The sequence below is a fragment of the Papaver somniferum genome, chromosome 10, assembly GCF_003573695.1.
Source record: "Papaver somniferum cultivar HN1 chromosome 10, ASM357369v1, whole genome shotgun sequence".
NCBI classification, from domain to species: domain Eukaryota; kingdom Viridiplantae; phylum Streptophyta; class Magnoliopsida; order Ranunculales; family Papaveraceae; genus Papaver; species Papaver somniferum.
In genome coordinates, this window is record NC_039367.1 from 76,126,201 (window position 1) to 76,153,796 (window position 27,596).

The 27,596-nt window shown below is 36.3% G+C and overlaps 5 protein-coding genes, 1 long non-coding RNA gene and 1 other non-coding gene across 8 annotated transcripts; 4 read left to right on the forward strand and 3 right to left on the reverse strand.

Annotated features, from left to right (window-relative positions):
* Positions 1-1,170: 1,170 nt before the first annotated feature.
* On the reverse strand, positions 1,171-2,366 carry LOC113315209 (non-specific lipid-transfer protein 3-like). Its single transcript, XM_026563516.1, has 3 exons — positions 1,948-2,366; positions 1,728-1,844; positions 1,171-1,609 (listed from the first exon to the last, which is right to left on the reverse strand). Exons 1-3 carry the CDS (start codon positions 2,273-2,275, stop codon positions 1,479-1,481), a joined length of 576 nt encoding a protein of 191 aa, XP_026419301.1. The 5' UTR covers positions 2,276-2,366; the 3' UTR covers positions 1,171-1,478.
* Positions 2,367-2,763: 397 nt separating this feature from the next.
* Positions 2,764-3,780, forward strand: LOC113316910 (protein YLS3-like). The gene is made up of 3 exons (XM_026565068.1): positions 2,764-3,220; positions 3,321-3,413; positions 3,526-3,780. The coding sequence occupies exons 1-3, from the start codon at positions 2,887-2,889 to the stop codon at positions 3,540-3,542; spliced, it is 444 nt and encodes a 147-aa protein (XP_026420853.1). The 5' UTR covers positions 2,764-2,886; the 3' UTR covers positions 3,543-3,780.
* A 135-nt stretch (positions 3,781-3,915) lies between these two features.
* On the forward strand, positions 3,916-3,997 carry TRNAS-GCU. The gene has a single exon. It is a non-coding gene; the product is annotated as a tRNA-Ser (tRNA).
* A 176-nt stretch (positions 3,998-4,173) lies between these two features.
* On the forward strand, positions 4,174-5,878 carry LOC113318106. Of its 2 annotated transcripts, none has more exons than XM_026566229.1 (3): positions 4,174-4,626; positions 5,329-5,373; positions 5,465-5,878. In XM_026566229.1, exons 1-3 carry the CDS (start codon positions 4,197-4,199, stop codon positions 5,785-5,787), a joined length of 798 nt encoding a protein of 265 aa, XP_026422014.1. In that variant the 5' UTR covers positions 4,174-4,196; the 3' UTR covers positions 5,788-5,878. The 2 variants fall into 2 exon arrangements, with proteins under 2 accessions (XP_026422014.1, XP_026422015.1); XM_026566230.1 differs by having other exon boundaries at positions 5,448-5,851.
* A 64-nt stretch (positions 5,879-5,942) lies between these two features.
* On the reverse strand, positions 5,943-10,370 carry LOC113318105 (probable RNA helicase SDE3). Its single transcript, XM_026566228.1, has 5 exons — positions 10,199-10,370; positions 9,111-9,929; positions 8,663-8,833; positions 7,028-8,485; positions 5,943-6,649 (listed from the first exon to the last, which is right to left on the reverse strand). Exons 2-5 carry the CDS (start codon positions 9,888-9,890, stop codon positions 6,287-6,289), a joined length of 2,772 nt encoding a protein of 923 aa, XP_026422013.1. The 5' UTR covers positions 9,891-9,929; positions 10,199-10,370; the 3' UTR covers positions 5,943-6,286.
* Positions 10,371-21,810: 11,440 nt separating this feature from the next.
* LOC113315803 lies at positions 21,811-23,063 on the reverse strand. Its single transcript, XM_026564052.1, has 5 exons — positions 22,781-23,063; positions 22,402-22,628; positions 22,173-22,316; positions 21,948-22,070; positions 21,811-21,816 (listed from the first exon to the last, which is right to left on the reverse strand). Exons 1-5 carry the CDS (start codon positions 23,061-23,063, stop codon positions 21,811-21,813), a joined length of 783 nt encoding a protein of 260 aa, XP_026419837.1.
* Positions 23,064-24,758: 1,695 nt separating this feature from the next.
* Positions 24,759-27,192, forward strand: LOC113319732. Its single transcript, XR_003345775.1, has 3 exons — positions 24,759-25,176; positions 25,304-25,317; positions 26,094-27,192. It is a non-coding gene; the product is annotated as an uncharacterized LOC113319732 (long non-coding RNA).
* The last annotated feature ends 404 nt before the right edge of the window (positions 27,193-27,596 follow it).

Below are 27,596 nucleotides of genomic sequence, written 5' to 3' on the forward strand. Positions count from 1 at the left end.
ATTTGATCAGGGCCATTATACTCTGAGTGAATATGCAAGCGAGAGAGATCATTAGTAATATGATCTGTAGCGCCACTATCTGGAACCCACGGAGCAGTAGAGCCATAGTTTGGTGCTTGAGCAACATACGCACGAGGAGCAGAAGAAGTTTGAGAAGATGAAGCCTGTGAACGCCGTGGTGGTTGAGGACGAAAAGTTCTGTCAAAACGCTTCCAACAAAGGTGAGCAGTGTGACCCGGTTTGTGACAGAGTTGGCAAGGCACTGGTTGACGAGTATTTCCAGGCAGCATCTGAGAAGAGTTTGTGCGTTGTTGATAAGCAGATCCTGACAGGTTGGACTTGGAAGAGGATGCAACATTGGCAACAGGTTGAGAGTGCAACATCGTTTGTTGTTATTCCACACGCAGTTCAAAAGTTAGGAGGCAGGTTATGAAATCCTCAAGTTTCATCGTACCCATTGATGTGGTAAGGGAAGTAACAATGGCATCATAAGATGTATCCAACCCAGCAAGGATGCAATGGCGTAGTTCGGTGTTGGTGATTGTAGTGTCTGCGGCGGCCAAGCTGTCGACAATATCACGAGCACGATCAATGTATTCCCTCATCGATAGAGAACCTTTCTTCAAAGCTCTTAACTCACATTGGAGATGATGAATGTGAGCATCATATTTAGAAGCAAAAAAAGACTCAAGAGATGACCAAACTTCATGCGAGGTAGTGAGACGGTGGACTTTCCTTAAGACAGCAGGAGTTAAAGAAGAAAAAATCCATCCAAGAAGAATATGATCATGTTTAACCCAGGGAGCATATTCTGGATTAGGGTTTTCAGAGTTTTCAAGAGTTGCAGAGGGGCAAGGTTTATCACCGTTAACATAACCATCTAGATCATATCCCTGAAGATAAGGTAAAAATTGAGCACGCCAAAGTGAATAGTTTGTTTCATCTAGTTTGACAGTAATGATGTGATGTGGTTGGGAGAAGACAGAAGAAGCCATCATGGATTGTGAAGAACCGGTAATTGTAGAGACTGTAGAGATTGTAGAAGATGCGGAAGACATGGAGAATCGAACAAGGATGATAACAAGTCGAGATTGTGTATATTAGGGTAAGTAAGAGAAGAGAAAAAGAAGGTTTAGAAGAACTATGTTTTGTATTACTGAATACGTTTTTACAGTACAATATTGCAAAGCCTTAACAACCTATTTATACAAAGAGGCTTTGTAGAATTCTAAACGTGTAAAGACTTGGAATACAAGTATTTCCTAATATAATCTTTTTTCTAGAATACAAGACATTCTATGTATATAGAGTTCTAGAATATTATGTAACTGATGATGCTCTAACACAACAGATTAATTACACTCCATTTCTGTCACAAAAGTTGCACTAACAGTCGTCCTCTTTGATTGCACACCATTTTGATTTGTTTATTAATGAAAGATTACACACCATTTCAATACAGAAATCAAACAAATAATTCAGACTTCAAACAAAGTACAAGAGACAACGAAGAGAAAGACAAGGAGATAACGGTGAAGGCTTCCCAAGTTAGTCATATTTCCATCTGACGTATCTCCATCCTTGGTAGGTGTAGATTTAGATCCATTTCCTACACCAAATCAGTTATAAACAGTTAATATTGGTAAAGCCACGAGTGGCGATATTACAACTTTAATACATCGATAACTAGTGATTATCCCCCCAAAAGAAAAGCTCGCTAATTATACCTGCAGGAAAAATAGTCGAGGTTGGTGTATCCGATTCTGAAGTATCTGTAGGTGGGTCTGCTGGTGAAAGAGAAGCAACCGGAGAATTTTTCGGAGGACTTGCAGGTCCGTTAGCAGCTGATATTGAGCATAGAAGAAAGGTTATTTAAGGCAAATAATAGATAAGCTCGATAAGTTCAATTTCAAGTCGAAATTTTAGCAATAGTATATATGTACTTACCATTGCATCGATCAATAGATGGAGTTTGAACATTACAAGCACTAGGAAGAGCAAGAGCTAGTGTTCGATTAATTGCAAGACCTAATGCGGCACCAGCACCAGTATTAAGGATTGAGCAAAGGCACTCTGGTTGTGTTTGAACCGCATCAGTAAGTTGTGAACAACAGGAAGATGATGGGGTTGAGGAATTTCCGGTTATGTACGTAAGACAAGGTGCCATGCCCATGATCACATTTGTACAACTAGATTGAGCCGTTACACGTGCCGTGAATGCAGTCACAAGGACTACTAAAAGAACCATTTCCATCATTCTCAACGGAGCAGCCATTTGATTGAATATGAAAAGAAAAGAAAAGAAAAGAATTTTGTGGGAAAATGTAAATGAAAAGGAAAGTGTTTAGAGATTAAATGTTAGAGAAAATGTGGATTTGACTTGGAGATACATGTGAGAAACTGTGGTATTTATAATTATTCTATGCATAAGAGAGATGTTCCTGCTCATGAAGCTGTATAGGCAACAGGGTCATCGTCAGTTAAAAGATTGGTGATTTTTGGTCACCAAACTTAGGATTTTAGTGATAAAACTAAACAGAGTTTACAAGATCACTAGGCTACTGCATACTATGCTGTAGGATTTAACTATCTGTACCACTACCAACCTTACCTAATAATATCCTTAAATTAAAAAAATGAGATTAGTTAAACTGTTAGTTCAAGTAGTTCAACTTCGAGCCCAAATTCAAATCTAACTTTTTTCCCCTCCATGTATATATATATTTTGCAGTTAACCTTTTCATTTGCAATCATCTTTTTTACCTCTCAACTCCCACAAAAAGAAAGAAGGAAAGAAAAAGCACATCAATTCTTTCTTTTTTGTGATTGCATAAGAAACTGTCACCGGGAATTACAGATCTTGGGAGAAATAATATTGAGATCAATATGGCAGACTCCAGCAGTCGTGTATTTGCGATTTCGCTTATAATACTAGCAGTTTCAGTGTTACCAGTTTATGGGCAGATAACTACAGCATGTTCAGCCCCCACGGTCACTAGCTTCACGCCTTGCTTAAATTTTATAACTGGTAGTAGTGGAAGTGGGACTTCACCAACATCTGATTGTTGTTCTACATTTAAGGAGATTATGGGTAGTAGTATGGATTGTGCCTGCCTTTTAATTACTGGAAATGTTCCGTTCCAGTTACCAATCAATCGAACACTAGCAATCTCACTCCCTCGTGCTTGCAAAATGTCCGGAGTCCCTGTTGAATGCAAAGGTAATTTGATTTGATGCTAGGAATTAATTTAATACATCATCCTACAAATTTGGTGTAAAGACAAGTGTACTAACTGGCAATTCACCTTTTTCGTTTGCAGCTAATACTGGTAGTCCTCTGCCAGCTCCAAGTCCATTCTCATTTGGTTCTCCCTCGCCTAGTCCACTATCATCAACTAGTCTCACTCCCTCTGGTAATTACTTTTCACCTTTTACATTTTACATTACTAATTTTTTTTTCTCTTATTGGAAATAAATACATTCAACAACACAATTTATTTGTAAATCTTTTTTCTTTTGGTGCAGCTTCATTTACTCCGTAAGCACCTGAATCAGTTACACTGCCAGCATCTCCGCCACTGGACTCAACTACACCCACTGCCATCTCAGGACGTCGGCCAGTTTTTACACCTACTAATGCAGCATGTACCAAGCTCCCTCACCTTTCTACCACATCTCTCTTGTTTGCTTTTGGGGTGTTGCTTCTCAAGTACTAATACCCAATTTGAGCTTTCGCCGATTATGTCTTTTTCAATTTCATACTTCTCCATTTGTTGATTACTGGTTGTTCTCTATTATATTTTTTTCGTGGGTTCTTTGCTTTACTTATTCAGAGTAAGCAATAAACTGGATGTTGTATACTTGTGTGATATCGAATATTTACAAATTCTCATACATTATTGATAAACAAACCAAGTCGCTTTGGCCGAGTGGTTAAGGCGTGTGCCTGCTAAGTACATGGGGTTTCCCCGTGAGAGTTCGAATCTCTCAGGCGAGGAATATTATTTTTTCTTTTTTTTGACCTAAAATCAACTCTGACACGATTTTCTTTTTTTTGACATAAAATCTACCAACAAGTTGATGTAATTACAACATTACCTATCAAAAGGGTCTATTTAAACAACAGTCTCAGGCTACCCCCATTTACAATTACAATCAAATCTTTTCAAGAAATCAAACTCAAAATTTCTGGAAAGATGATGAAATTCTTCTCTTATTCTTTGCTTCTGGTTCTGATTTTGATGCTAACTATAACCAGCCAAACCACCGTCACCATCAACAACACCTCCATTACCACCACCACCTTCTCTCCTATGTGTGCTGCTGCTGAATCTACCACAATAGTGAGTTCAAAAGAAGGATGTAGTAATGAATTAACAGAACTGGCAGTATGCTTGCCTTATATTTCTTCACCACCGAATAATCTTACTGATGAAGTTCCATCTTCTTGCTGTGATCGCTATATATCTTCCTATGGAACTGGTTACGTTACTTGTTTATGTCATCTTGTTAGAGAACCTTGTTTGCTTGGATTTCCTGTTGATATCACAAGGATGTTTGCACTCTCTACGGTTTGTCATTCTGCTATTCCGGTGGATGGAATCTCTCTCGAAGTTCTATGTGAGGGTACGAATTTCTACTTTCTTTTGATTTCATATTCAAGTTTTGCTTATCAAGAAGTAGTTTCCATTCTATCCAAGTACGTGTTCTTAGACTCTTGAGATAAAATTAGTACTATAATTTCTTGATTTAGGTTAAATCTTGTTTCGGAATCATGTGTTGTGATTTAGGTTTTCTTTAATCTTGATTGGAACTTGTTGTCTCTTCAATTCATGATAATCATTTCTGTTAATTTCTGTATGCTCCTTAGATTTGTGTATATAAGTGTCAAATTCATCTGTATTTTATTTTCTTTCTTGATTCGATTTTATCTGTTATAAGTTTCTTTAATTCAATCATAAAAAGAAATGATTCTTCAATCCGATGGATTTCTTCATAATTCTGGTAGTTCGTTTTTCGGATCTAATCGGAGTATTACCTGAAATTTGATCATAGATTCTTAGCACCGACTAAATCTCAGGTCACTGAAATTGGCGCCAAAACTAAGAGAGAGAAAAATCTGTAACAGAAAAGCAATTGCGCAGGGCAACCACTTACTTTCTGGTGCCACGTGTAATTCGTTTCTGTTAGAACCTTTTGCACACCTATCGCAATTTTTAGAATTACATTACTGTCCTTTACCTTCTGCTTAAAGCCACCGTTTGTAAAGGGTATTTTTGTCTTTATTGGAGTATGATTAACGTTTATGACAACTGTACCATTTTTCAGCTATTTTGCCGAACTTGCGCCCTCTTGGAAGCACACTTGGATCAGGTACATTCTCGTGAGTGTTCTAATTTTCTCATATGAAGAGTAACTATAGAATTGCTAATTACAAAAGTTGTCAGTGATTTCATTTTTACAGAGCCGTCAGCATCGCCATCAGAATCCAATGGGAGTCCAGCAGCAGCAACAACTATCTTGCCAGCAAACGAAGCACAAACAAATTCATCCTTGCCAGCAGATGAAGCACACACAAATTCATCGACACCGTTTCCCACCCATACTGCCCACAGAAGCTTTGGAAGCAAGTTTTTACCTGAATTGAAGCCGAAGCACGTTGTTACTTGCATCGGTGGTTACTCGATCTTTGTCCTATGGCATTTGCTTAGCGATGGTGAGTATGTATTCTCATGGGTGCACCCATTGATGTTTTTGTTTAGCACTTGGGTTGTTTCCCAATTGTGATCTGTCGGTACACTTCTTAGGATCATGTGTTTTCACCTATCACCTAGATTGATGATGTCTGGTTTGAGTTCTCGTTGCTGCCTACCTGTTATGAGTCTTCTCTTCCAAATTGTTGTCTACCACGGTACTGTTCTTTTATTCTTAGTATTGCTGAATGGCCAACTGTAATAATCTGTTATCACGATTGTTGATTTCAAAAATGTTATGAAATAAAAACAACAAAACTGCAGTAAAAAAGCTCTAGCATTTGGCGCATCTAACAGATAAATAATAGTTTAGGTTTTTCTATAGAAGTAATTGGTAAACTGTAATCACCAATTACTACTAGACCATCCCCAGGTTCTAGTCAAAATATATCTTCCTACTTAAAAACTATCCTAACTTTCTTCTCCTCAACACTTCATTTATACAACCATTTAAGGAGCAATGTTTCATATGTGAATACTACCGATTGACAAAAGGCTTGCTTGTTCATGTGCAATTAGCAAAAACTTGAACACTAATCGTTCCATCCATCTGTCCAGTCAGCCTCATCAGTGACAGGCTTACCAGCATCTTCTGCTTGCAGGGGCTCAACATATGTGCCTACTTCGTCCGAGAGTACAGGGTTTTCTTCGTTCCAGTTCCCTTCTGAACATTCTTCTTTCCAGTTCCCATCTGACCACTCAGATTCATTACTGACAGGCTTGCCACAATAGAAATCCTGCTGTCCTTCAGATGTACTGTTGACGTGGTTATCTACTTCAGGTGAAATATTGATGTCATAAGGCCCTTCAGAACCATTCTGATTTTCAGGAAGATCACAGCCCTGATATGAATCATTGTCAAAGCAATACCTTAGAAGCTTATCCCAGTATGGATCCTGCAAAACACAAGCCAGATCAGTAACAAAACTATGCAAGAGCTTTTAATGTAAACAATCAGATAGCATTAGCTTTTCATAAGTTATCAACTATTTTTAAATTCCAAAATAAGCAGCAAAATCCAGTAAATAACCTTGTTTTTTTTTATCATCCATTGTTTTTCAAAATAAGGGATACAAAATATCTAAAGAGACCCTATTATTAACTTCTCTTAGCAGTAGGATAAAACGTGAGACAAAACCCAAGTTAACAAAAAGAAAAGGGAAAGGACGCAAATCACTGTCCCATGCGAAGGTGTCAGCAACACGAACAGTGTCTCAGAAAATAGATCGATAATCTAAAATAATTCGTACTTCTAAAGGGATGTGGAATACTACCTTACATATAATGTGTGGGTTTCCGACAATTATAAGCAAGGACTTAGCACGAGTCACAGCAACATTAAATCTCCTTGGGTTGCTAAGAAATCCCAGATAGTGTACCTTATCGAATTCATTATGTTTAACAGTCGATCTGACAGTGGATATTATTATGACTTCCTTCTCTTGTCCTTGAAATTGCTCAACACTTCCAACTTTTATGCCGGATATATCGAGTGCTTCAAGAGCTTTTTTTAACTTTGCTACTTGCTGGCGATAAGGAGTTATCACTCCAATATCTGTCTCCTTCAGATTAGAGCTTTCTGTCAGCTTCTTGATAATCTGAATTACTTTACTTGCTTCTATCCGATTAAACCAAGACGGGTTATTGCCCTCCCTCTCATTACATCCTTGAACACCAGCAAACATAACAGGAAATTCTTTGTTTGGAAGGAGGCTTTCCCAAGCATCTGTGAAAGAACATTTTTCTTCTTTACAAGCTACCAATTCTCCCTTGTAGAAAAGGTTGGACGGCAGCTCTAGGATTGATGGGTGGCACCTATAGTTCCTTACCAACTTTGTCACGAAGTTTTCATCCTCATTGTTATAAGATTTACATTCAAATAGCCTTTCCAAGTATGACTTGCCTAATCCATGCATTTCTGCATTCTTGGAGTATATAACAGGACCCAGTTGCATTGGGTCCCCTGCCAAAACTACAACAGTTTCTTTTCTACAAAGGTTAGCTATTGGGATCATGGTCTCTGGCTCTGAAGCTTGACCTGCCTCATCCAAGAATATATGGGAGTAATTACCCTTTTTAACACCTTCAGCATAAAGCAGAGAAGCACTACTATACGTGGATATTACGATCCTAAAACGTTTCAAAACCCCAAGTGGAGGACATTTGAAGGTGAGATCATCTTCGAAGTAGCAGAAACATAGATTATCAGGATGAACATCATCATAATTACGACTTGGTGCATTTAATCTGAATATCTCACTCTCTCTAACTTCGACAATCTCGTGGTCTATTATCCGATCTAATATATGATCTGCAGCACAGTTAGAAGATGCACAAACAAGAATCCTAGACTCTTTTCGCGTTGTGTACAGCTGCAAGATTGCTTCCACCAGCGTCATTGTCTTACCAGTTCCAGGAGGTCCATGAATCACATAAGGTGGTGCCCCTTCACAACCTAGGATCATCTCAACAGCAGACATCTGCTCTTCATTGAGATTTCGAGACAAAGGAACCACCGGGGTTGCATTAATAGATCTTCCCAAGGACTGGGACGGAAAGAGAAGCTCAGATGGCAAACCTTCAGCTGCTTTAATAGCCTGATATAAGCGCCTCATACCCACCCTATTGTATGTGAATCTAACATTATATAAGTCCCCATCATTGTGACGGGCATGCATGTCGTCTGCAAACCTCAAGAACACTTCATCTGACTCGACTCGGTGAATGTACCCCTACAATAACACAAGTTGGACTTTAAGTTTTGGAACTAAAGCTTGGTAATTGGATATTCTCCAAAATCATGATCATGAAAAGAATTCACAATGAGATAGTAGCATGTTACATGCAGGTAGTACAACAAATCTTTATCGCTAAATAATTCATAATGCTTTCCAAAAGTGAGTTCAAACCTGATATGAACGAGAATCATCGTTAGCATCAGAAGAAAGCTTCGCAAAAACATAATCACCATTAACAAGTGAGGGCCTTCTTTCAGCCAGCCCAGGGACTTCAAGGGCCAAAAACTGATATGCCTTCTTCCGCATAGTGACACACTCCATGTCGTAGCTTCTTATGTCTTCCTGGAATAAATGTAACAAATAAAATAATCAATACTCCACAATGTGACAGACTCCAAATTTTTTGTATATTAGCTTTTGCTGTTTAGCAGGATGCTTTCAAGTTTCAAGTAACTAGTAACAAATTTGTTTAACATAAGATATAAATTGTGTAACATTGAGGATATGCATGTAGACAGGAGAGGAAAGGTTACAACTATCATGACAACAACTTATTAATGTCGTAATTTTCATTGTTTTCTTACATAAAAAGACATTTAAAAAAAGCATCAAGAGTTACCTCCATGCGTAGTTCTTCCATGATCAGTAAAGTTTGAAAGTATGAGTAATAATTATCCTTTACAAGTCCTTTAAAGATAGCTTCAGGAACTTGCTTACTGTCCAAAATTTCTCTAATATCTTTTGGAATAGCAAACAGAGGAAGCTGATGTTTATAACCATTAGAAGTAGGTTTTGCAGGACGAGAGCCTTTCACAAATTCCTCCACAACAAAATGTTTCTTTTTATGGACTCTAGAATATGGGTTATTTGAAGCAAGGGATTGAGACACATTATCTTCAGCTACAAGAAAAACCACACGCTCAATCCTTTGATCCCCCACATCAAAATGTACCGCTGTGGTATGTATCCCTATCTCCTTTGGCTTACACGATAACCAAATTGTCAAAGTCCTTCCTGGTTGAAGCACCCTATCATCCATCGATGTCGTCTCCACGAACGCTTGAAGAGCTTCAACATCTGACTCATCTTTAGGCGGTTCCATCAGTGACAAAGTATACGAGTCTTTAGGATTCGAACTATAAATTTTAGCACCCCATAAATCAATAGGTTCTTCAGTAGTATTCTTAATCGTAATTGAATCCGCTATGGTCTCACCAACAAGGATGGACTTAGGTTTCCCATTAACAAAAGGAAACGGTACTGATACAATAACCGGACCTTCTTCCTCCGGATTGTAATTACATACTGACTTATCATCTTCAAAATCTAAAAACCCTATGTTCCCTTCATCTCCTATTACTGAACATTCTTCCCAGTCATCTTTCCACAGATTACTCATCGCAAAAAATCTCAACCTAACAACTTAACACTACAAATCCTGCATCAAACAAGTACAAAAGTCACCACTATTGCCATAAATGAACCATTTTTATGCACTAATACCTAACATATAAACAAAAAATCATATTTTTACCACACAAAAACCAACCAGATTAAACCCTATAACTAGGTCAAGATTGGAAAAAAAAATCCAGTAAAGATCAAGCACAAATGAGGATGAAAACGAAACAAATACACAAAAATAACCGTAAATAAAAAAGAATTTCAAAAACCCAAATGTAAAGAGATTGAGATAGACCCACTTACTGGTTTTTGTTCAGGAGATTCAAAGGAGAGAAATGAAGGAAACCCTAGACTGAGATGAAAACAACGATGAATGATTGAGAGAGAGAGAGTGAGAAAGTAGAGGGAAAGAGAGAATCTTTTCTCTACTCTCTGGTTTTCTCCAAGTGACAGAGTTTCATAGTTTGAAGCTTTTAGAAACTCCCCAGGGAATATGAAAGGGGTAAGTTTGATATCTTTATGTAGCAGAAAAAATGATGCTATGACCATCGATGTTCAACCACGTATATCTTGTGTCTCCATCTGGGTTGTTGGATTATATGATATTATATTCGGCCTAGTTTTAGACGTTGAACAGCTTGTTTCGTGTTCTGTATTTAATAATTGCTATTGCCTAGATGATCTGGGAAGAAAGGTAAGTCGTGTACTGGGAGGAACTGGAAAAGTAAATAAGAAACCAGTCATGCCATTACTGTGTGCAGTCAACAGTAGTGAGGTATGAGGTATAGGTATCCGAAGGTAATGCGACAACACAAGCATTTATAATCCAACAATATTATTTACTGTTATTAATACTTGCTGTTAAAAATTCAATGTGAAGGTTTACTTTAGCCAAACTTAGGTGTGCAATAAAAGATAAAATAGAATTATTTTGATTCAATTTTGAAAATTCATTATCGACGTATTTTTTCTTTGGTTAACAGTGAATTTCTCTTTTACTAAGCAAGTGTTGGATCGTGTTTTTTCTTCTTGTTTATTGATAATCAACCATTAGTATTTCATTCACAAAATTGGTCAATTAATCCAATACCGATAATTCTTAGGTGAAAAAGACATGTAAAATTTGATACTATTTAAATGGACGAGAATGTAAAAATATCCAGGATGTAAACAGTTTCATCCTACCCATTTTCAAATACTTTTTCTTATTTTTAATTTACATAGGATGCATCCAGTTACACCCTCGCTATTTTTTAAGTTTAAGCCATGATAAATCCAGATTCATTCTTGTTATTTTTTTGGTGTTCATTTCATCCATACTAATTTTTACTCGTCCATTAGAACCATGTTTTAAAAATATTTGGGCAATTGACCCAATTTCCGTATTTCATTCCATTAAGAAATGTTTACATGATGGTTTTCAAGAAAAATGAGTACATCATAAACATGAAACAAATACAATAAAAGATGCAAAACGTAAATAAATCGCGAAGAGAAAGAGCGATCCAGAACGGTAGCACCCAAATCTTGTACGGAGAGATTGGAGAAGGAATGGTACTTGAAATCACGGTTCGACCATTTTGATTGATTTTCTTCTTGGAAAAGAGATACTCCTATTAGAGAGGAGTGATTTTCCCAAAACATAAGTAATTAGTGTTCGATCGTGTTAATCATGCAATTAATTAATGTTACACAAAATTGGTTTAAAAGACCAAAATCAACAATTCCTGGGTGAAATGGACAGTTAGATTTTGATATTGTTATATGGACAAAAATGTAAAAATAGGAAGGATGTAACCAGTTTCATCGTGCCCATTTTCAAATATTTTTTCTTATTTTTAATTTACACAGGATGTATCAAGTTTCATCCTTGCTATTTTTTAAATTTAAGTTAGGATGAATCCGGTTTCATCCTTGTTATTTTTTCTTTTTGGCCATTTCACCCAAACTATTTTTTACTCGTCTATTTGAACCGTGATTTAAAAATATTTGGACAAATGACCCATTTTCCGTTAATGTTAATTAATCATTAAAACATTTAAAAAAAATGAACTTTTATTAAGGACATCTAACTAGAATCAGCGGATACGATGACACGTATGTCAACCTAATTTGATATTCTTCGTCCACTAAATACACTAAAAATCGACATATATTAGTTAATATATAGGTGTCGGTTACAATATAATCGGTGGATGCTCATATAAGTCGATATATGTATTGTCAGGAATCCTCGGGTCTAACTAACCTCGAAAACCGACTTGCAAGGTTAGGATTGCCCAAGGCTTATTAAGGAGAGACCTAGGATGCCCTAGGCTATGTGGTACTATTTAACACCCCCCCCCCCCCCCCTCAACGCCTAGGGCTACACAAACGGAGTGGCAAGGAAGCCACAGAAACACACTGGCGGGGATACAGAGTGGTACGGAAACCACAGATGCACACTGGCGGGGATACGGAGTGGTACAGAAACCACGGACACATGGGTAGCGTTGAGAGGGGCCTAGCTCTGATACCATATTAGGTTTATGATAAGAGAGAGGAAATTATAGATCGATAGAGGAAGACAGCGATTAAAGTGGTTCGGCACTAACACCTACGTCCACTGAGAACCCCTTAGGGTGAAATTAGATTGATCATCAGTGGATACCGAGATGTTTTACATTTACATTGTAATTCCTATTTATAGGAATGATAAGGTTATTAGTAAACCCTAAAACCTAGAAGATAATAACAAACTTAACGTATCTTGACTAGGTAATCTAACTAGAGTAAACAGATGTACTAGCTAGATTAAAATGACTTGGTCTTTTAAATATCTTTGACTTTATCTTCACTAGATACACGGCTACAGTCTTCACGGTCACCTCGCTCGGTTATCTTGTATAGGGCTAGATATTCCAACACCCCCTTCAAGTTGGACACGGAGAGAATTTAAATGTTCAACTTGAACTATTGTTGAAGTAGATGAATGCGAAGGAATCTTTATCATCTTCTTCTCTTCATCTATACGGTCTTCACTCTATAACTTGAACATCATCAGAGTAGTTACTTGAGATGCCAATTGGTTTTGAGTTGGATGCCCGTAGACTTTAATATAGTATCAGAGCAGGCTATTTGTGTCGAGTCAGTTGACCGCACCTTTACTCCGCGTCACCCGATTTAATTGCCCACGTGTTTGTAAGACCCGCCGAGGCTACACGTGAGGGGGCGTGTTGAGATTATTAGTCCCACATAGTTGGGTTATTTAAGATCCTGCAGTTTATAATCTATTAGGGCCTCTCCACTCATTTCCAATTGGTTTTGAGTTGGATGCCCGCAGACTTTATGTATGCTTCCCTAAAGAAAATTTTCATTCACAGTTTTAGGAAATTAGCGCATAATTTAGTATATATAGTCTATCATTTCAGTCATTAATACATCGTTAATGAATTTTACAGCACGTCTCCTCAACATGGATATTTCTCCATGTGCATGAACTATCATTCACCATTCCGCAAATACAATGGACTCGCAAATCGATTAACCTCAAAATTCAATGAACTACAAGTTAGTATGCAAAAATAAAATGACGAGATAGGAATAAACATGTTGAATTACTCACTTTTTCACTACGAGGAGCTTGGGGATGATGTCATTAACCATATGTCGAATTTTAAGTTATCTCTCATATTTATTTTGATGTTGTTGAATCTAAATACTAAGTCTCTCCATTTACGGTATTTAGGATTCCCAATGCACTCATTTAGCACCACGTCATCCACAAGGAGCATGCACCAAGGGATCTCCTCTTTAGTATCCCTTGTAACTTCATCCATCACCAAGGTGAAAATGTAAGGGCTTAGCGTTGACCCTTGATGTAATCCTATCTTAAAAGGGACGTCACTAGTTTCGTCTTCGCAATCCCGAACACTGGTCACAACACCGTTGTACATATCCTTGGTGAGGGAAACGTACTTTGTAGAGACTTTCTTTTTTTTAAGAGCCCACCACATCACTTGTTTCAGGACCTTTCCATACGCTTTCTCCAAGTGGATAAATACCACGTGTGGATCCTTATTTTATTCTCGATATCTTTTCATGAGTTTTCTTGTTATAAAGATTGCCTTCGTAGTCGACCTCCCAGGTATAAAACCAAAGCGGTTATCTGAGACGCTTGTCTACATTCTTAAGCGATGCTCAATTACTCTCTCTCAATGATTCATAAGCTTGATTTCTATATAATATGTGCAACTTTGAACATATCTTTTGTTCTTGAATACTGGTACTAAAACGCTTCTTTTCAATCGTCTGATATCTTGTTTGATTGGAAAGTATTGTTGAACAAAGTGGTTAGGGATAATTGGTGTTTAGTACTCAGATTTTGACCAACTGACTTTGGTCTACCATTTGTCCAACGTTAGGCTTTGGTATCTGGATTGGACGTTGACCTAAGTTGACTGCCTTAAATATTGACTTATGTTAAAAAAAATTAAGAAATTATTAAAAAAACGGTCCGCGAGTTATAACCCCAAAGGTGTCACATCCATGCACAAAAACTCCACCAAAACAAAATGTTCACAAAAACCCCATTTAACATAAACTGTCTACATTACCCTTCTATTATTTAAATCACCCCAACAAAAACAAAAATCAACCCAACCTTTAAATTTTATTATATTATCACCACGAACAACAACCCACCACCAGAAACACCACCATCGCCCGTCGTCGTCGCCGCCACCGACCACCACCGCGCCACCACCAGAAAAATGATGAAACCAAAAATTGGTTTCACCAAAATAAGATGAAATCAAATTTTGGTTTCATCATAAAAGAAAGGAGAAAGAAGAAGAAGAACAAATGAAACACAATAAGATGAAACCTTCCACCACCATCAACTGCACCGCCCCCATCGCCACCATAACCATAATCACCACAACCACCACTACCATTACCTCCTTAACTAAGACTACTTTCAACATAAAACAATCCACAATAAGATGAAACCTACCACCACCGTCAACTGCACCACCCCCATCGCTGCTACAACCACCAGCACCACAACCACAACCACCACTACCATTACCCCTCAACTACAACCAGTTTCAACAAAAAATAATCCACCTGTATCCCACCATCAAAAATTGGCTTCACAGATATTAATATTCAACAAAATGAAAAAAATACGATGAAACCTAATTAGGTTTCATCAACTTCAGCCAATTCATTACACTTTTAACAATGCAGACATACACCTCTTTAATTGTAACCCATACCAGTCCTTTATGCAACACCTGAAGCTCAACTACAACTCTCATTACATTAGCACCACCCTTACTCAGTTAATCCATTCTTTATCACTTCCATAACTTCAGTTAAGGTCACCACTACCAACAAAACTTCTTCATCAATACCTGGAGTACCAGTACCAGACCCTGCTATACACATTCTCCCAATTCATACACACATACAATCAAAACCACCATTGTACATACAACCGAAAACCACATATTGTCATTTCACCAACATAACTTCAATGATGAAACCAAACATGCCGTCTTCCAAGTCAGACCGAATAAACTAGACAAAAATCAGGTGAAACCAAAATTTGGTTTCATCATAAACTTAATTTTCATCATTAAAATCTTTGGTTTCATGACAGAAAATAGGCAAGTTTATGATGAAACCAAATTTGGTTTCATCATTAGTTTACTGTTTTCACCAACCAAAACTGTCAGAATTTGATGAAACCAATTTTGGTTTCATCATAAATCTGTCATTTCCCAATACAATATTGATTTCGACTTTGAAGATGTATCATCATTTGCTGGTGATGAAAACATCATAAGGTGGTGGTGGTGATTGTAGAGGATTGAACGAGGAGGCGGAGGTGATGTTGGGAGCGGATCTGCAGGTACTGGTGTTGATTGTAGATGAGGTGTTGTTGGTGGCCGATTTGAAGGTATTAGTGGTGGTTTTAGATGATAAAAGGAGGAGGTAGAAGTAGTGTTGGTGGCGGATCTGATGTACTGGTGGGAAAACAAAAATAAGAGGAGGCGGTGTTGTTGATGGAAAATCTGTAGACGGAGAAGAAGAAGGTGATGATGGTGTTAATGGAGGAGAAGGAGGGGATGATGGTGTTAATGGAGGAGACAGAGGTTCTGTTGGTGGCGGATCTGGACACATCGGTTGGTTTGATGGTGGCGGAGCTACTGTTGGTGATAGATCTGAATAGAAATAGAAGAAAAAGAGACGAAGGTTTCGTGGAGGAGACGAAGGTGTTGCTGCTGGTGGTGACGGAGGTGTTGTTGGTGGTGGTGACGGAGGTGTTGCGATGGTGTTCATGGAGAGATATTTGTTGCTGCTGGTGTTAATGGTGGTGGGAAGATGAAGACCGCATAAATAAAAAAAAGAAAGGAGAGAAGAAGAAGACAAAGTAAAAACGATATGTTTGGTTTTTTTAAAGTAATAAAAACTAAATTTGCACATTATTATTCGACCTGGAGTTTTTGTGTAACTTTTTAATTAAATGGTTTTTATTTATTAAAAATAATATGACTGGATTTTTTGTACCACATGTTTGGTCACCTTGGTTTTATTTGACTAGTTTTGTTAAAAAAAAAGGAATATAATATATTTACAAAGCAAATTTACTTTCATACCCTTTAATTTATAAATATTTACGTAATAATCAAACCCTAATTGACCGACCAAAGGGAGGCCTTTATACGATGACTTCCCTGTATATTGTCCATCACGGCAAATGTCCCGAGAAATACAAATCATTTTTCTGCATCTCACAATTCCATGAAATTATGCTGAGATTTGACAAAATCTGTCGAATTGATGAGCAATCTGGTCGGATAATAATCAAATAAACAGATTAGCAGTTGAAAGTTACTCAAAAACACAATTGAGTCGATGGGAATTAATCAATTTCTCCATCATGTTCCTGCGACTTTGAAAAAAGTTGATTCTGATAGATAACTTTTTCTTTTTAAAGACTTCAAATTAAATCTAAAATCTACTTCCATTCAAAACCCAAGGAACAACAAGAGTTCCAGTTTAAGTGAAATCTTTTAGTCGACTCAATTTCGGTCGAAATTCACGGTTGCTGAAAATTTTCATAAGCAGAGCAATAACAGTATATATCGGATTTATTGCGGGTGAGAAGACGACGGGTATCCAGTCCAGTTTCTCACCTCTTCACGGGTACAAACCCGACCCGACTCTCAGTCTTAAATGTTCACTACTTCGTTTTTTTGTGTTGTTTTGTTTTGTTTTGGAAACATTTGAAACTCTTAACAGCTTCTTGCTTCTTCCACCAAAAGGCTTCTCAGCTGGTTCTTCGTCTTTGAAACTTGTACGTTATTTCAAAGCTTCACCTTTTAAATTTCCACATGTAAGTTACTAACCCAGTTATTTGTTATGGTGACATTGCAAAGGGTGAAGGAAATATGAGACATGGAGTGGAGAAGACCCACGTTGTGATCTACCATTATGTTAGGTTATTTGAGATTTTGATCGACAAACTAGGAATTTAGGTTCTTCTTGATTTTTCTGATGAGAAGCGAGAACTCGATGACAAATCTTCCCATATATTTTTTTTTCTGAATTTCGTTACACTCGATGTTATTGCTTTACCATGTGGCAACGGGCAACGAATCAGCCAGTCATGAGGAAGCCACACGTGTAACTTTGCATGGTAAATTTCTACGTTGGATTCAGCTTGTAGGCAAGTCGCACAGTTTTCAACTTGGCTTGTCAAGCTGACACGTCACACAAGTTTTTGAAATTACTTCAAACCAGTAAAATGAAATGTTTGAACAAGATATTGTTTATTGGAATGTTTTACTCTCATATGTGATACGTGTACTGTGTACACCATTTGAAGTTTGAAAATAATAGATGTTGCAGTATACGCAACCGGCCTTGGCTTACTCCAACTCCATATATATGCCAATGCCCAAAGGGACTGCGTAAAGTGCCTAATTAATTATCTTACGCGTTCAAAATGTATGTATTCTCTTATCGTTTTATGTGCAACAAAAACTGTTGTTAGGAACAGTAAGTGCAACTGGACCATCGTTTCGTCGGCGCGTAGCAGTTATCTAATTTTAAAAAAAAAGAATAAAAAAACTAAACAATTACAATTGACGCCACCACCTTCATTTTCTCTGTCTCTGTCTCTCTAGTCTCTACCACTGCAACACAATCACAACCACCTTTTCACTTTCGCTATATCTTTTCTATTCTCAACCAATCTTTTATTCCTTCTCCAAACCCTGATTTAAAACAATAATAACAAGACGATTTTGTTTCACTTTCGATCGGATTGAGTTTTTAGATCCGTGAAGTTTATCTGGAAATTCGTAGTGGTAATAATCATATGAATCAAAGCTTACAGTAGAGAACAGATGATAATGGTTTTGTTAAAATTGGTCAATGGGTGAATCATAGTGATTTATTATCAAAATTAAATTTTATCCAAAAATTGGAAAAATCAAGATTCAATTTAGGGTTTTGGGAAAGATTGAAATTAAATGAGTATAGTAGTAGGATTCAGTTAAATGAGTAATTTTGTGTAGATTGAAGAGATGATTGAGAGCACCAGGAGGGTATCAAACACGGGTAGCAATTTCAAATTCTAACCCAGTGGTGAGTCGAACTGCAGAAGAAGAAAGATAAGCTGAGATGGTGATTTAGGGTTCTTTCAGTAAAGATGTAGGAGATGAAGCTTGGGGTTCATGTGTGGTCTGAATCGATGGTTCAATTGAAGGCAGTGGTGGTATTTTCTAGTATGGGTTTTGTCTAAAATTGATGTTGGTTGTGATTGCAACAACAGTGGGTTTATTTGTGGTCTGATATTGATGTTATTTGTGGGATGTTCTTCATATCTATGGCTTTTTAATGTTTTGTATTTTGTTTTTTTGTTATCATCAATTTTAAAAAATTCTCGGGGGTTCCGGAAGAATAGAAGAAGATAAAAAGGACAAGGAATGAAGTTGAGAATCTTGCTACCATTGATTAAAGATGCGTTCCTGTTGCCGTTGTATATTCCTGTGGCCTGTAGTTGGGTGGGAAGAAACAATAGACTAGGGTTACACTTGTAAATTCGTAATTTTAAGTTATTTTTATTTTACTAAATTAACTAAAATTTGGTCATAAACCGTCAATGGGGGTCAACATCCAGTCCGGGTACCAAACCCTAAAATTGGACAAATGTTAGACCAAAGCCTAGTATTGGTCAAAACCTGAATATTAAACACCAATTATCTCAATTGGTTACCCAAATTATCCCTACACATCCAAGGCATTTTTACACCTCAATAGGGATGTTATCATGCCCCGAAGCCTTCCCTATTTCATCTTATTTAACGCCTCATTTACCTTCGACTTTTGGATTCTCCTAATAAATCTTTTGTTGGTGTCATCAAAAGATTCATCTAGTTCAATCAGGGTGTTGTCCTCATCTTTATTGAAAAGCTTATTAAAGTATTCTCTCCATATGTTCACTATCTCGGCATACTTTACGAACAGTCGATTATTCTTATCTTTGATGCATTTAACTTGGTGGGAGTCTCTGGTCATCTTATAAACGTTCTTTTCTCCCTCGTTGCATTTAGCTTATGGTAGAAATATTCATGTGTACGACCACTTGCTTCATTTACCGCTCGTTTGGCGTTCTTTTTTGTCGCTTTATACTTTCATATGTTCTCTTGTGATGATGCAATCCTTTGTAGCACTCGTTCTTCTCCTTGACCGCATTTTGTACCTCCTCGTTCCATCACCAATTCTCTTGGTTCACACTTATTTCCTCTTGTTACTCCAAACACCTCTGCAACCTCTTTTCGAATATGAGTTGTTATTTCTTCTCATATGCTATCCACTTATGCTCCATAATATTTCTACCGAAACTATATCTTTAAATACCCGTGAGGCGTTTTCTTTGAGATTTCACCACTTCACTTGGAACTTGTTCCGTACAACACGAGTCCTAAAACGAAAGACGGATACCAGTAGTTGATGCTATGAGACAACACACTCTTCAGATATAACCTTACAATTTATGCCTTTCTGTTTATCCTCTCTCTTAGTAACATAAAATTGATCTGGCTAGAGTGTTGACCACTACTTGAAGTCACTAAATGGGATTGTCTCTTTCTAAATAAGGTGTTAGCAATCATGAGGTCGTTGGCTATAGCGAAATTCAAAATTTCTCATCTTTCTTGGTTTTTATCACCATACCCGAACCCTCAATGCACCCTCTCAAAAACCTCCCTACTTATGCCAACGTGACCGTTAAAGTCTCCTCTAATGAAAAGTTTCTCGGTGCTAGGCACACCTCTAACTATGTCATCTAGATTTTCATAGAACTCTCTTTTGGCTTCCTCACTTAAACCTACTTATAGAGCATACACTAATGATGTTCAAAAGCATATCTCCAACTACGAGTCTGACTAGGATGATCATATCATATTGTCTTCAAACATCGACCACTCCGTCCTTGAGGCTCTTACCGATTAAGATGCCTAACCCATTCTTGTTCCATTTTTCTCCTGCGTACTATAGCTTGAAACCTGTGTCCCCCACTTTTTTCGCCTTATTTCCCGAACATATAGTCTCATGAATGCATCAGATATTTACATGTCTCTTAATCACAGTATCCACTATCTCTCTCAGCTTTCCTAGTAAGGACCATATATTCTTACTTCCTCGGCTAACTTCCTTACCTCTCATACTCGCAGATTAAAGTACGAAACCCACGCTCATTTATCACTACATCCGGGCGAAGATGAAGCGCCCCACTAACAAGGGGACCATCCGACCCTTGCTCATTTAACACATACCCATGTTCCAATATGACGCGTCATATAAGAGGTTATGAACCGTCCCTTGCTGATTTAATACCACACCTGGGTACCGATATGGCACATCGCTAAGAGGGTGACGCCCCAATGATTTCTATCTATTTTTACGTTGGTTCGCCACACCTATCACTACCTTCCTCCTTTATCCTGACTTACGACAGGTTGTGCAGTAAGAAACTACACAAACAGAGTTATAAACTAACAAATATAACATTTTTTAATTCGAAAATAATAAAATTAAATACATATATTAGAGTCTTAAAAGAGAATCAAACATATATTTAGAAATCAACACCACGACTACCCAGACCTAGTTTAACATGTGGATTTGGAGCGTCATCATTACCACTACCATCATGTTGGTCATATTTTTCGTGGCCACTACTTGATGCACCGTGAATATTTTTTCTCGCTTTAACTTTTTTGCTTGGCACCTTCTTCGTTCCCCATATATAGTACCAACTTTTTTATTTTCCAAATTGTTGTATATGTTAATATATTTTTCATTTACTAAATATTTTCTCATTTTTCTACACATGCTTTTGCCATGTTAATCATAGACGTGATTCGACTTCTGTATTTTCATTTCAAATAACTAAATTTAAAAAATTAAGCTAAATCCTTAACACCATAAGAGACTAACAATATGAATCAGAATATCAAGAGCCCTATTCGGGTCCTTGATTAAATCTCATGGCTATGTGAAACATTTCGGTACCACGCCATGTAATTGTGGATGCCTCATTATTTAAGATCTTAGCAATACTCAAAATGATTGCGAAGAACCTCTTTTATTCCCAATCCTTAGATGATGGTAAAGGTTCATGAACAAGCACAATTCTGTCATTGTGTGTCTGACATGCGTTCTTGTTCAAGGCACACTTGTGTTGAAAAGATTCTTAGGGGAACTTTTCTACATAACCACATTTTTTCGCCACTCTTGTCGGGGTGCATTATATATCCTTTGGGGTAAGACAGAAGTCCAAAATAATGTTGTTCCTAGCACTGTAATATTTCTTTAAGTCATTGCTTGCTTGTAAGGGTTAAAAACAACATCTCACATCACCCCTGCATTGTGTTACTCATTTTATCAATAATGTCAGCAAAGGTTTTCTCACTAACCCTTCTCCATTGTAAAGGAATACCTAAGTACTAACCAGGATTACTGGCAACTTGAACCTGTAGATCATTAGACATACCTCTGGTAAAGCTCTTACCCAAGTTGGCAGAAGCAAGAAAGTAGACTTGCTAATTCTTTGACCAATCCAAGAGAAGAACTTGTCCACCAAAGATCTAAGATTAAGGGTATTTTTGTAAATGACCTTCAATAAAATGATGTTGTCATCAGAAAACAAAGAGTGAGCAATCATTGGATCTCCTCAAGTAATAGTAAATCCAGATAAAGATTTATTTTCAACACCAACATTGATAAGTCTAGTAAGGCTCTCCAAACAAAGGATAAAATGAAAAGAGGATAAAGGATCTCCTTGTCTAAGACCATTAGAAGGTCTGAAACTAGAACTAGGAAACCCATTAATGAGAACTTGAAAAGATACAGAAGAGATAAACTTCATGATCCAGCCAACAAAGTTATGATCAAATCCATTACATATCATTTTTTTTAATAAAGTCCGACATAATCCTATCATAAACCTTATCAAAATCCAATTTTAAGGCCATCCACCCTTTCTCGCCTTTTCTAGCTTTAAAAGACTGGATGATATCATTGCAAATATTTGTTGGATCAAATAGATCCCTACCAGGAATAAAGGCATGATGATTATGAGACACGATCTTACTAATCAGCGGTCTAACTCTATTAGTTTTAATCTTAGTGATAATCTTCATACTAAAATTACATAAACTAATATGCATGTACACTTTTATATACAATTAAGATTATTCACCTTATGTATCAGAGCAATGTAGGTTCTATTGAGTATGGGATCAAGATTTCAATTGGCAAAGAAATTCTTGACCATAGCAGTGACACTATTTCCTACATACTTCCAATACTTGGTATAAAATATACCTTGAAGTTCATCTGGTCCTGGGGATTTAAGAGAATCCATTTGGTGAATAATTATCTTGATCTCATCAATACCAACCTCTCTAGTAAGCTGAACATTATGGTCAGCAGTGATAGAAGGAGGAAACAGAGAACTAATTTCATTATCAAGAACATCGGAGTTAGAGGAACTAAAGAGGTCACAAAAATGATTAACAATATGAGAGTCAATGTCCTTAGCAGAATTAATCCATTCACCTATGTCATTCTGTAACATAACAATTGAGTTTCGTTTCTTTCTAACCATAGTTGAAATATGGAAAAACTTAGTATTAAGGTCACTTTCTTTAAGCCACCAGACTTTGGATTTCTGTTTCTAAGAAGTCTATTCAAGTCTAAGATACTCGATTAAACAATTGGTCATATTATTTCTAGCATCATTTGAAGGCCAATTATCAAACTCACTTTGAGCAATCCTAAGATTCTTATGAGCATCATCAATCTGCCTAAAAAGGTTTCCAAAAACATTCTTATTCCACTTCTTAAATTCAACATGAATCCTACCCACATTATCTAGAAAATTATTGCTAACAAAGCTAGTAATATTTTGGGACCAACATTTTTCTATAACAGACTCATATCTAGGATCTTCAGTCCAAATTGCCTCAAATCTAAAAGGTCTAGATTTAAATTTACACTTAGGCTCAAGGTCAACAAAAAGAACACGATGATCATAATTATAGTAGGGGTGATATACCTGAGCTTTATGAAATCTATTCTTCCAGCTAGAGTTTTCCACAGCTCTATCAATCCTCTCCTTAATATTGGCAGCACCAACTCTCTTGTTGTTCCACATGAATATTGGACCATTGGCACCAAGATAAATCAGACGACATTTATCCAGAATTTCCTTGAGCTCAGAAACTTGATTATTAGTTGGATTTTTACCCCCTTTTCTCATGGCCACCATAGATGGTGTTCAAGTCACCAATGACCATCCAGTCAGCATTAGGGATGTCAGAAATATCACTCAGCTCATCCTATAACCTTTTCCTACCGACCTTATTAGTACTACCATAAATATAGGACAAAATCCAAGGTTGTTGGAATTTTGTGGTAGTAACAACATGGATTGCCCACCTAGACTTCCTAGTAGCCTGAATATCAACTTCACCATTATTCCAAATGAGACATAGTCCATTAGAGAACCCCTGGGGATCCACTATGATGGAATGAGAAAATCCAAGTACTAACAATCTCAGAAACACTGTCTTCTAACACTCTGGTTTCAAGTAAGGTCACAATAGAAGGATTGCCTCTTAATCAGCTTCTTCATAACTCTCACTAAGGAATTTCCGGCAAGACCTCTATAGTTCCACGACATAATCTCCTTTGATTGTTCACATCCAAATACAACCGGGTAGCGATCAACATCTCGAACTGCCACATACCTTTTGAGATTTTTATTAGGGCTGACGTCTCCACTAGTGGTGCCGTGATCACTTCAGAATTATTACATCGCACCAACTCCTTGAATCGTGTTCTGCTTCTTCCCTCCCTTGTCTTAGGAATGCTGCTGGATCTTGATGCTCACAATTGGACCTTGAAAGACTTCTTCTATTTATGTGCAAAACGTTTAAATACAAAACAAAATCCTATGTCTTTTATTCAAAATGGCTCGGACCGCATGCCTACCCATAGGGTCCCATACTATGATCCATCGCCGACTACTATGTCCAAATCCCATTTCTATTTCAGTATTCAAAGCACTAATTTGTTTGAGTTAATGACGAGAAATATTTCAGCCATATATTTCGAGTTTTGACGCGTGGTGTTTTCACATCCAGTGCACCAATGTACTCAGTGCAAAATACTACCAAGAAGGTAAATTTGAGAGACGACTCTGGACCATTCTTTATTTTTCCCAAAATGTGGATCTTTGTCCAATTAATAAAACACCGTTTGCTCATAGATCATAATTGAACTTGTCAAATAAGAAAAAAAACTACCACCTAATTTTTGATTTAGTTAAAGAAGATTTTGCTTAAACTTTGGATCTCATTTTAAAAAAATATATAATTACCAAATATAGAAGAACCTGATTTCAGGCTTGTAAAATTGAAATCAAACAGGTTTTGTTAATTTCTTTCTCTTCGGAAGAATATTTTTACACTTTTGAGAACACAAAAAGCGAGATTCAAATCAAGAGAAAGAGAGGGAGGGAGAGAGAGAGGATAGTTAAATCATCTCTCTCTCGTACAACTAAGGAAGATGAAAATGGCAACTAAAAGCTTATTAATGTGCATTTTGGTCCTTAGCATAGCTATTCAGTTTTGCAGAGCGGACGATGATGACCTTGACAAAGGTGAAGTATATCAAAAATGTTTCAAAGATTGTGATGATAAATGCAAGGGGGAAGGGTATGGGGAAGTTTTCTGTCATATGAGGTGTAATAAACCTTGTACATAAAGAATCAAAAGATTAACCATGAATTTTGACTTTTTTTTCCTTCTTTTTTTTTTTTGGTTTGTTTGTTTGTGTATGCAGATAATGTAAACGAGGTACAATTTATACCCTGTTCGAGGTGAAATAAGTAGTTTTTAGTTATCATTTTAACCAACTACAGTAGAAACTCCATTACTTAATACTTGATTGTTTAATAAATTCTCTTAACTGAAATTTTTAATCGGTTTCGAGTCGGGGACAACGTACCAAATTAATAATTCGTTAAAATTATAAAATAATACATCTTTGATTATCTATGTAAATTCCATGTGAAATATAAATTATTAATTCATTATACATATATCCAACATATTAATGGTTTATGAATATTTTTTGAAAAATAATTCAGTTATCTTCTGTTTTTGTTAAAATCAATATCACATTGAATTTTTATTCTAATTTTTCTTATCGTCGTAAGAAAATCTTGTGTTGCTTTCTTACAGACAAGAAAGAAATTATTTAATGTGATAATAAAGTGGGGTATTGAAGGGCTTTATAAATTGGATACTTAATTGATATACATTGAGCAATGAAGCAAAATGGGAGATTGAAGGGTGCTTCGAAATTTTTGATATTATATAGTATTTTAAAAATAATTATTTAATAATAAAAGTATTTATAAGTTGATTAGATATTTATTAATATATAAATTAATAATTATTAGCTTATTTCTTAATTAATATCTCGCATAAATAATAAATTTTGGTGGTTCTAACCGTATTAATCTAGAGAGTTTTTAGTGTAGTCAGGATGCAAACCATATTTCAGTAACGTAATATCAAAGATTATTTTACTATTTTCTCTGATATGGTATTTTGTAATTTTAAATCAGACCTTCAGGGCAGTTGACGATACAAAAAATTTTATTAAGAAAAGTATCAGTGGTGCAACAACTGACGGAATACTAAGCAGTGATTCCCTTATCTCCATGTTTGGGATCTTCATGTTAGTTTTCTTATGTTACTAAGGTAAATACGAATATTTTTTGTGATGGAATATTTTTAGAAATGCCAGAATTATACCGTAAATTTACATATTCTACTCATTAATTAATTAGAAAATCATGTTTACTATGTCACAGTTGAATTATATGGTAGTGATGAGAGTTGATCGTCCAATCCATCGTCTAACATTTATTTATTTTTACCATCTTATGTATTCGAGGTTATAATTAATTATTAATATGAGGTTGTTAAAAAATATATTTGAATGCTTATTTCCTTTATTATCTCTCGTTTTTTATGCTAACAAATTTTGTTTCCGTACGTATTTTTCGGCGGTATTATTTGGTAGCATACGTAATTTTGAAATGATAACTCCCATAAACATTTTCGAAACTATGGCAAAATATAATCTTTTTGACAGTGTCATCTGGCCTTGAAATTAGTGATGCATATAGCCGTTACGAAATTGGTGATGCATATGACTTTGCTAATAATTCAGAAAGGCAAATGTTTGTTTGAAAATCATGCACCTACAATTCCTCGTGTGCGTAAACCGCCGTGTAATGCAAATACTCTCCATTTGTATAATGTAAAGGTAAAATGCTATAATTGTGTAAATTCTTTAGTTTTGATCATTTCTATTCCATGTCTCATGGAAGTTTGCGTAAGAAATTGTGTACTTTCTTTTAACCAACGATGGATTCTCTGTACTAGTTTAAAGGATACCAGGATTAGATCGATAAAGTATGGGAGTTAGAAAGTGTTCTGCACGTAAGCCTATAACGCTATATTTGTTATACTTCTAAGTAGAAAGAGCAAATTTATTTATGGCCTTACAATATTGCTAATTTTTTTTGGAGTTAGTTACACATATTAAATACATGAACACATTGTTATCTTTGGTAAATACTTGTATTTTAGGTTTCTTTATTCTTTGGAACCCGTTTTATCTTTTGTAATTTATCTCACATAGTTTGCACTAAAGAGAATATAATATTATTCTTAAATCAATTTTAAAACCAGTTATCAACATCAAATTTGTGGAAAGATAATATATATATATATATATTTATTTATTTATTTATTTATTTATTTTCCAAGGGTCTTTGAGTTTATTTAGCCTCAGATAGCGATCTAATTGTATAAACAGGTAGAAAAATAGTAACTTAGAGGAAATTTAAAAGTTTTATATGCACCCATTAGTCCACTCCCATCATTTCACATGAATCCTATTACTGGGGCTTGATTTTTTTGGGATTTGGGGGCTTTATAGGATATCTAACATCCTTAGGGTGGATAAGGGGACCTAATTGAAATAAAAAGTCATATATACCCTTTGATTAAAAGTAAAACAAATTTCAAAACTAAAATTAATTCACCAAACCTATTTT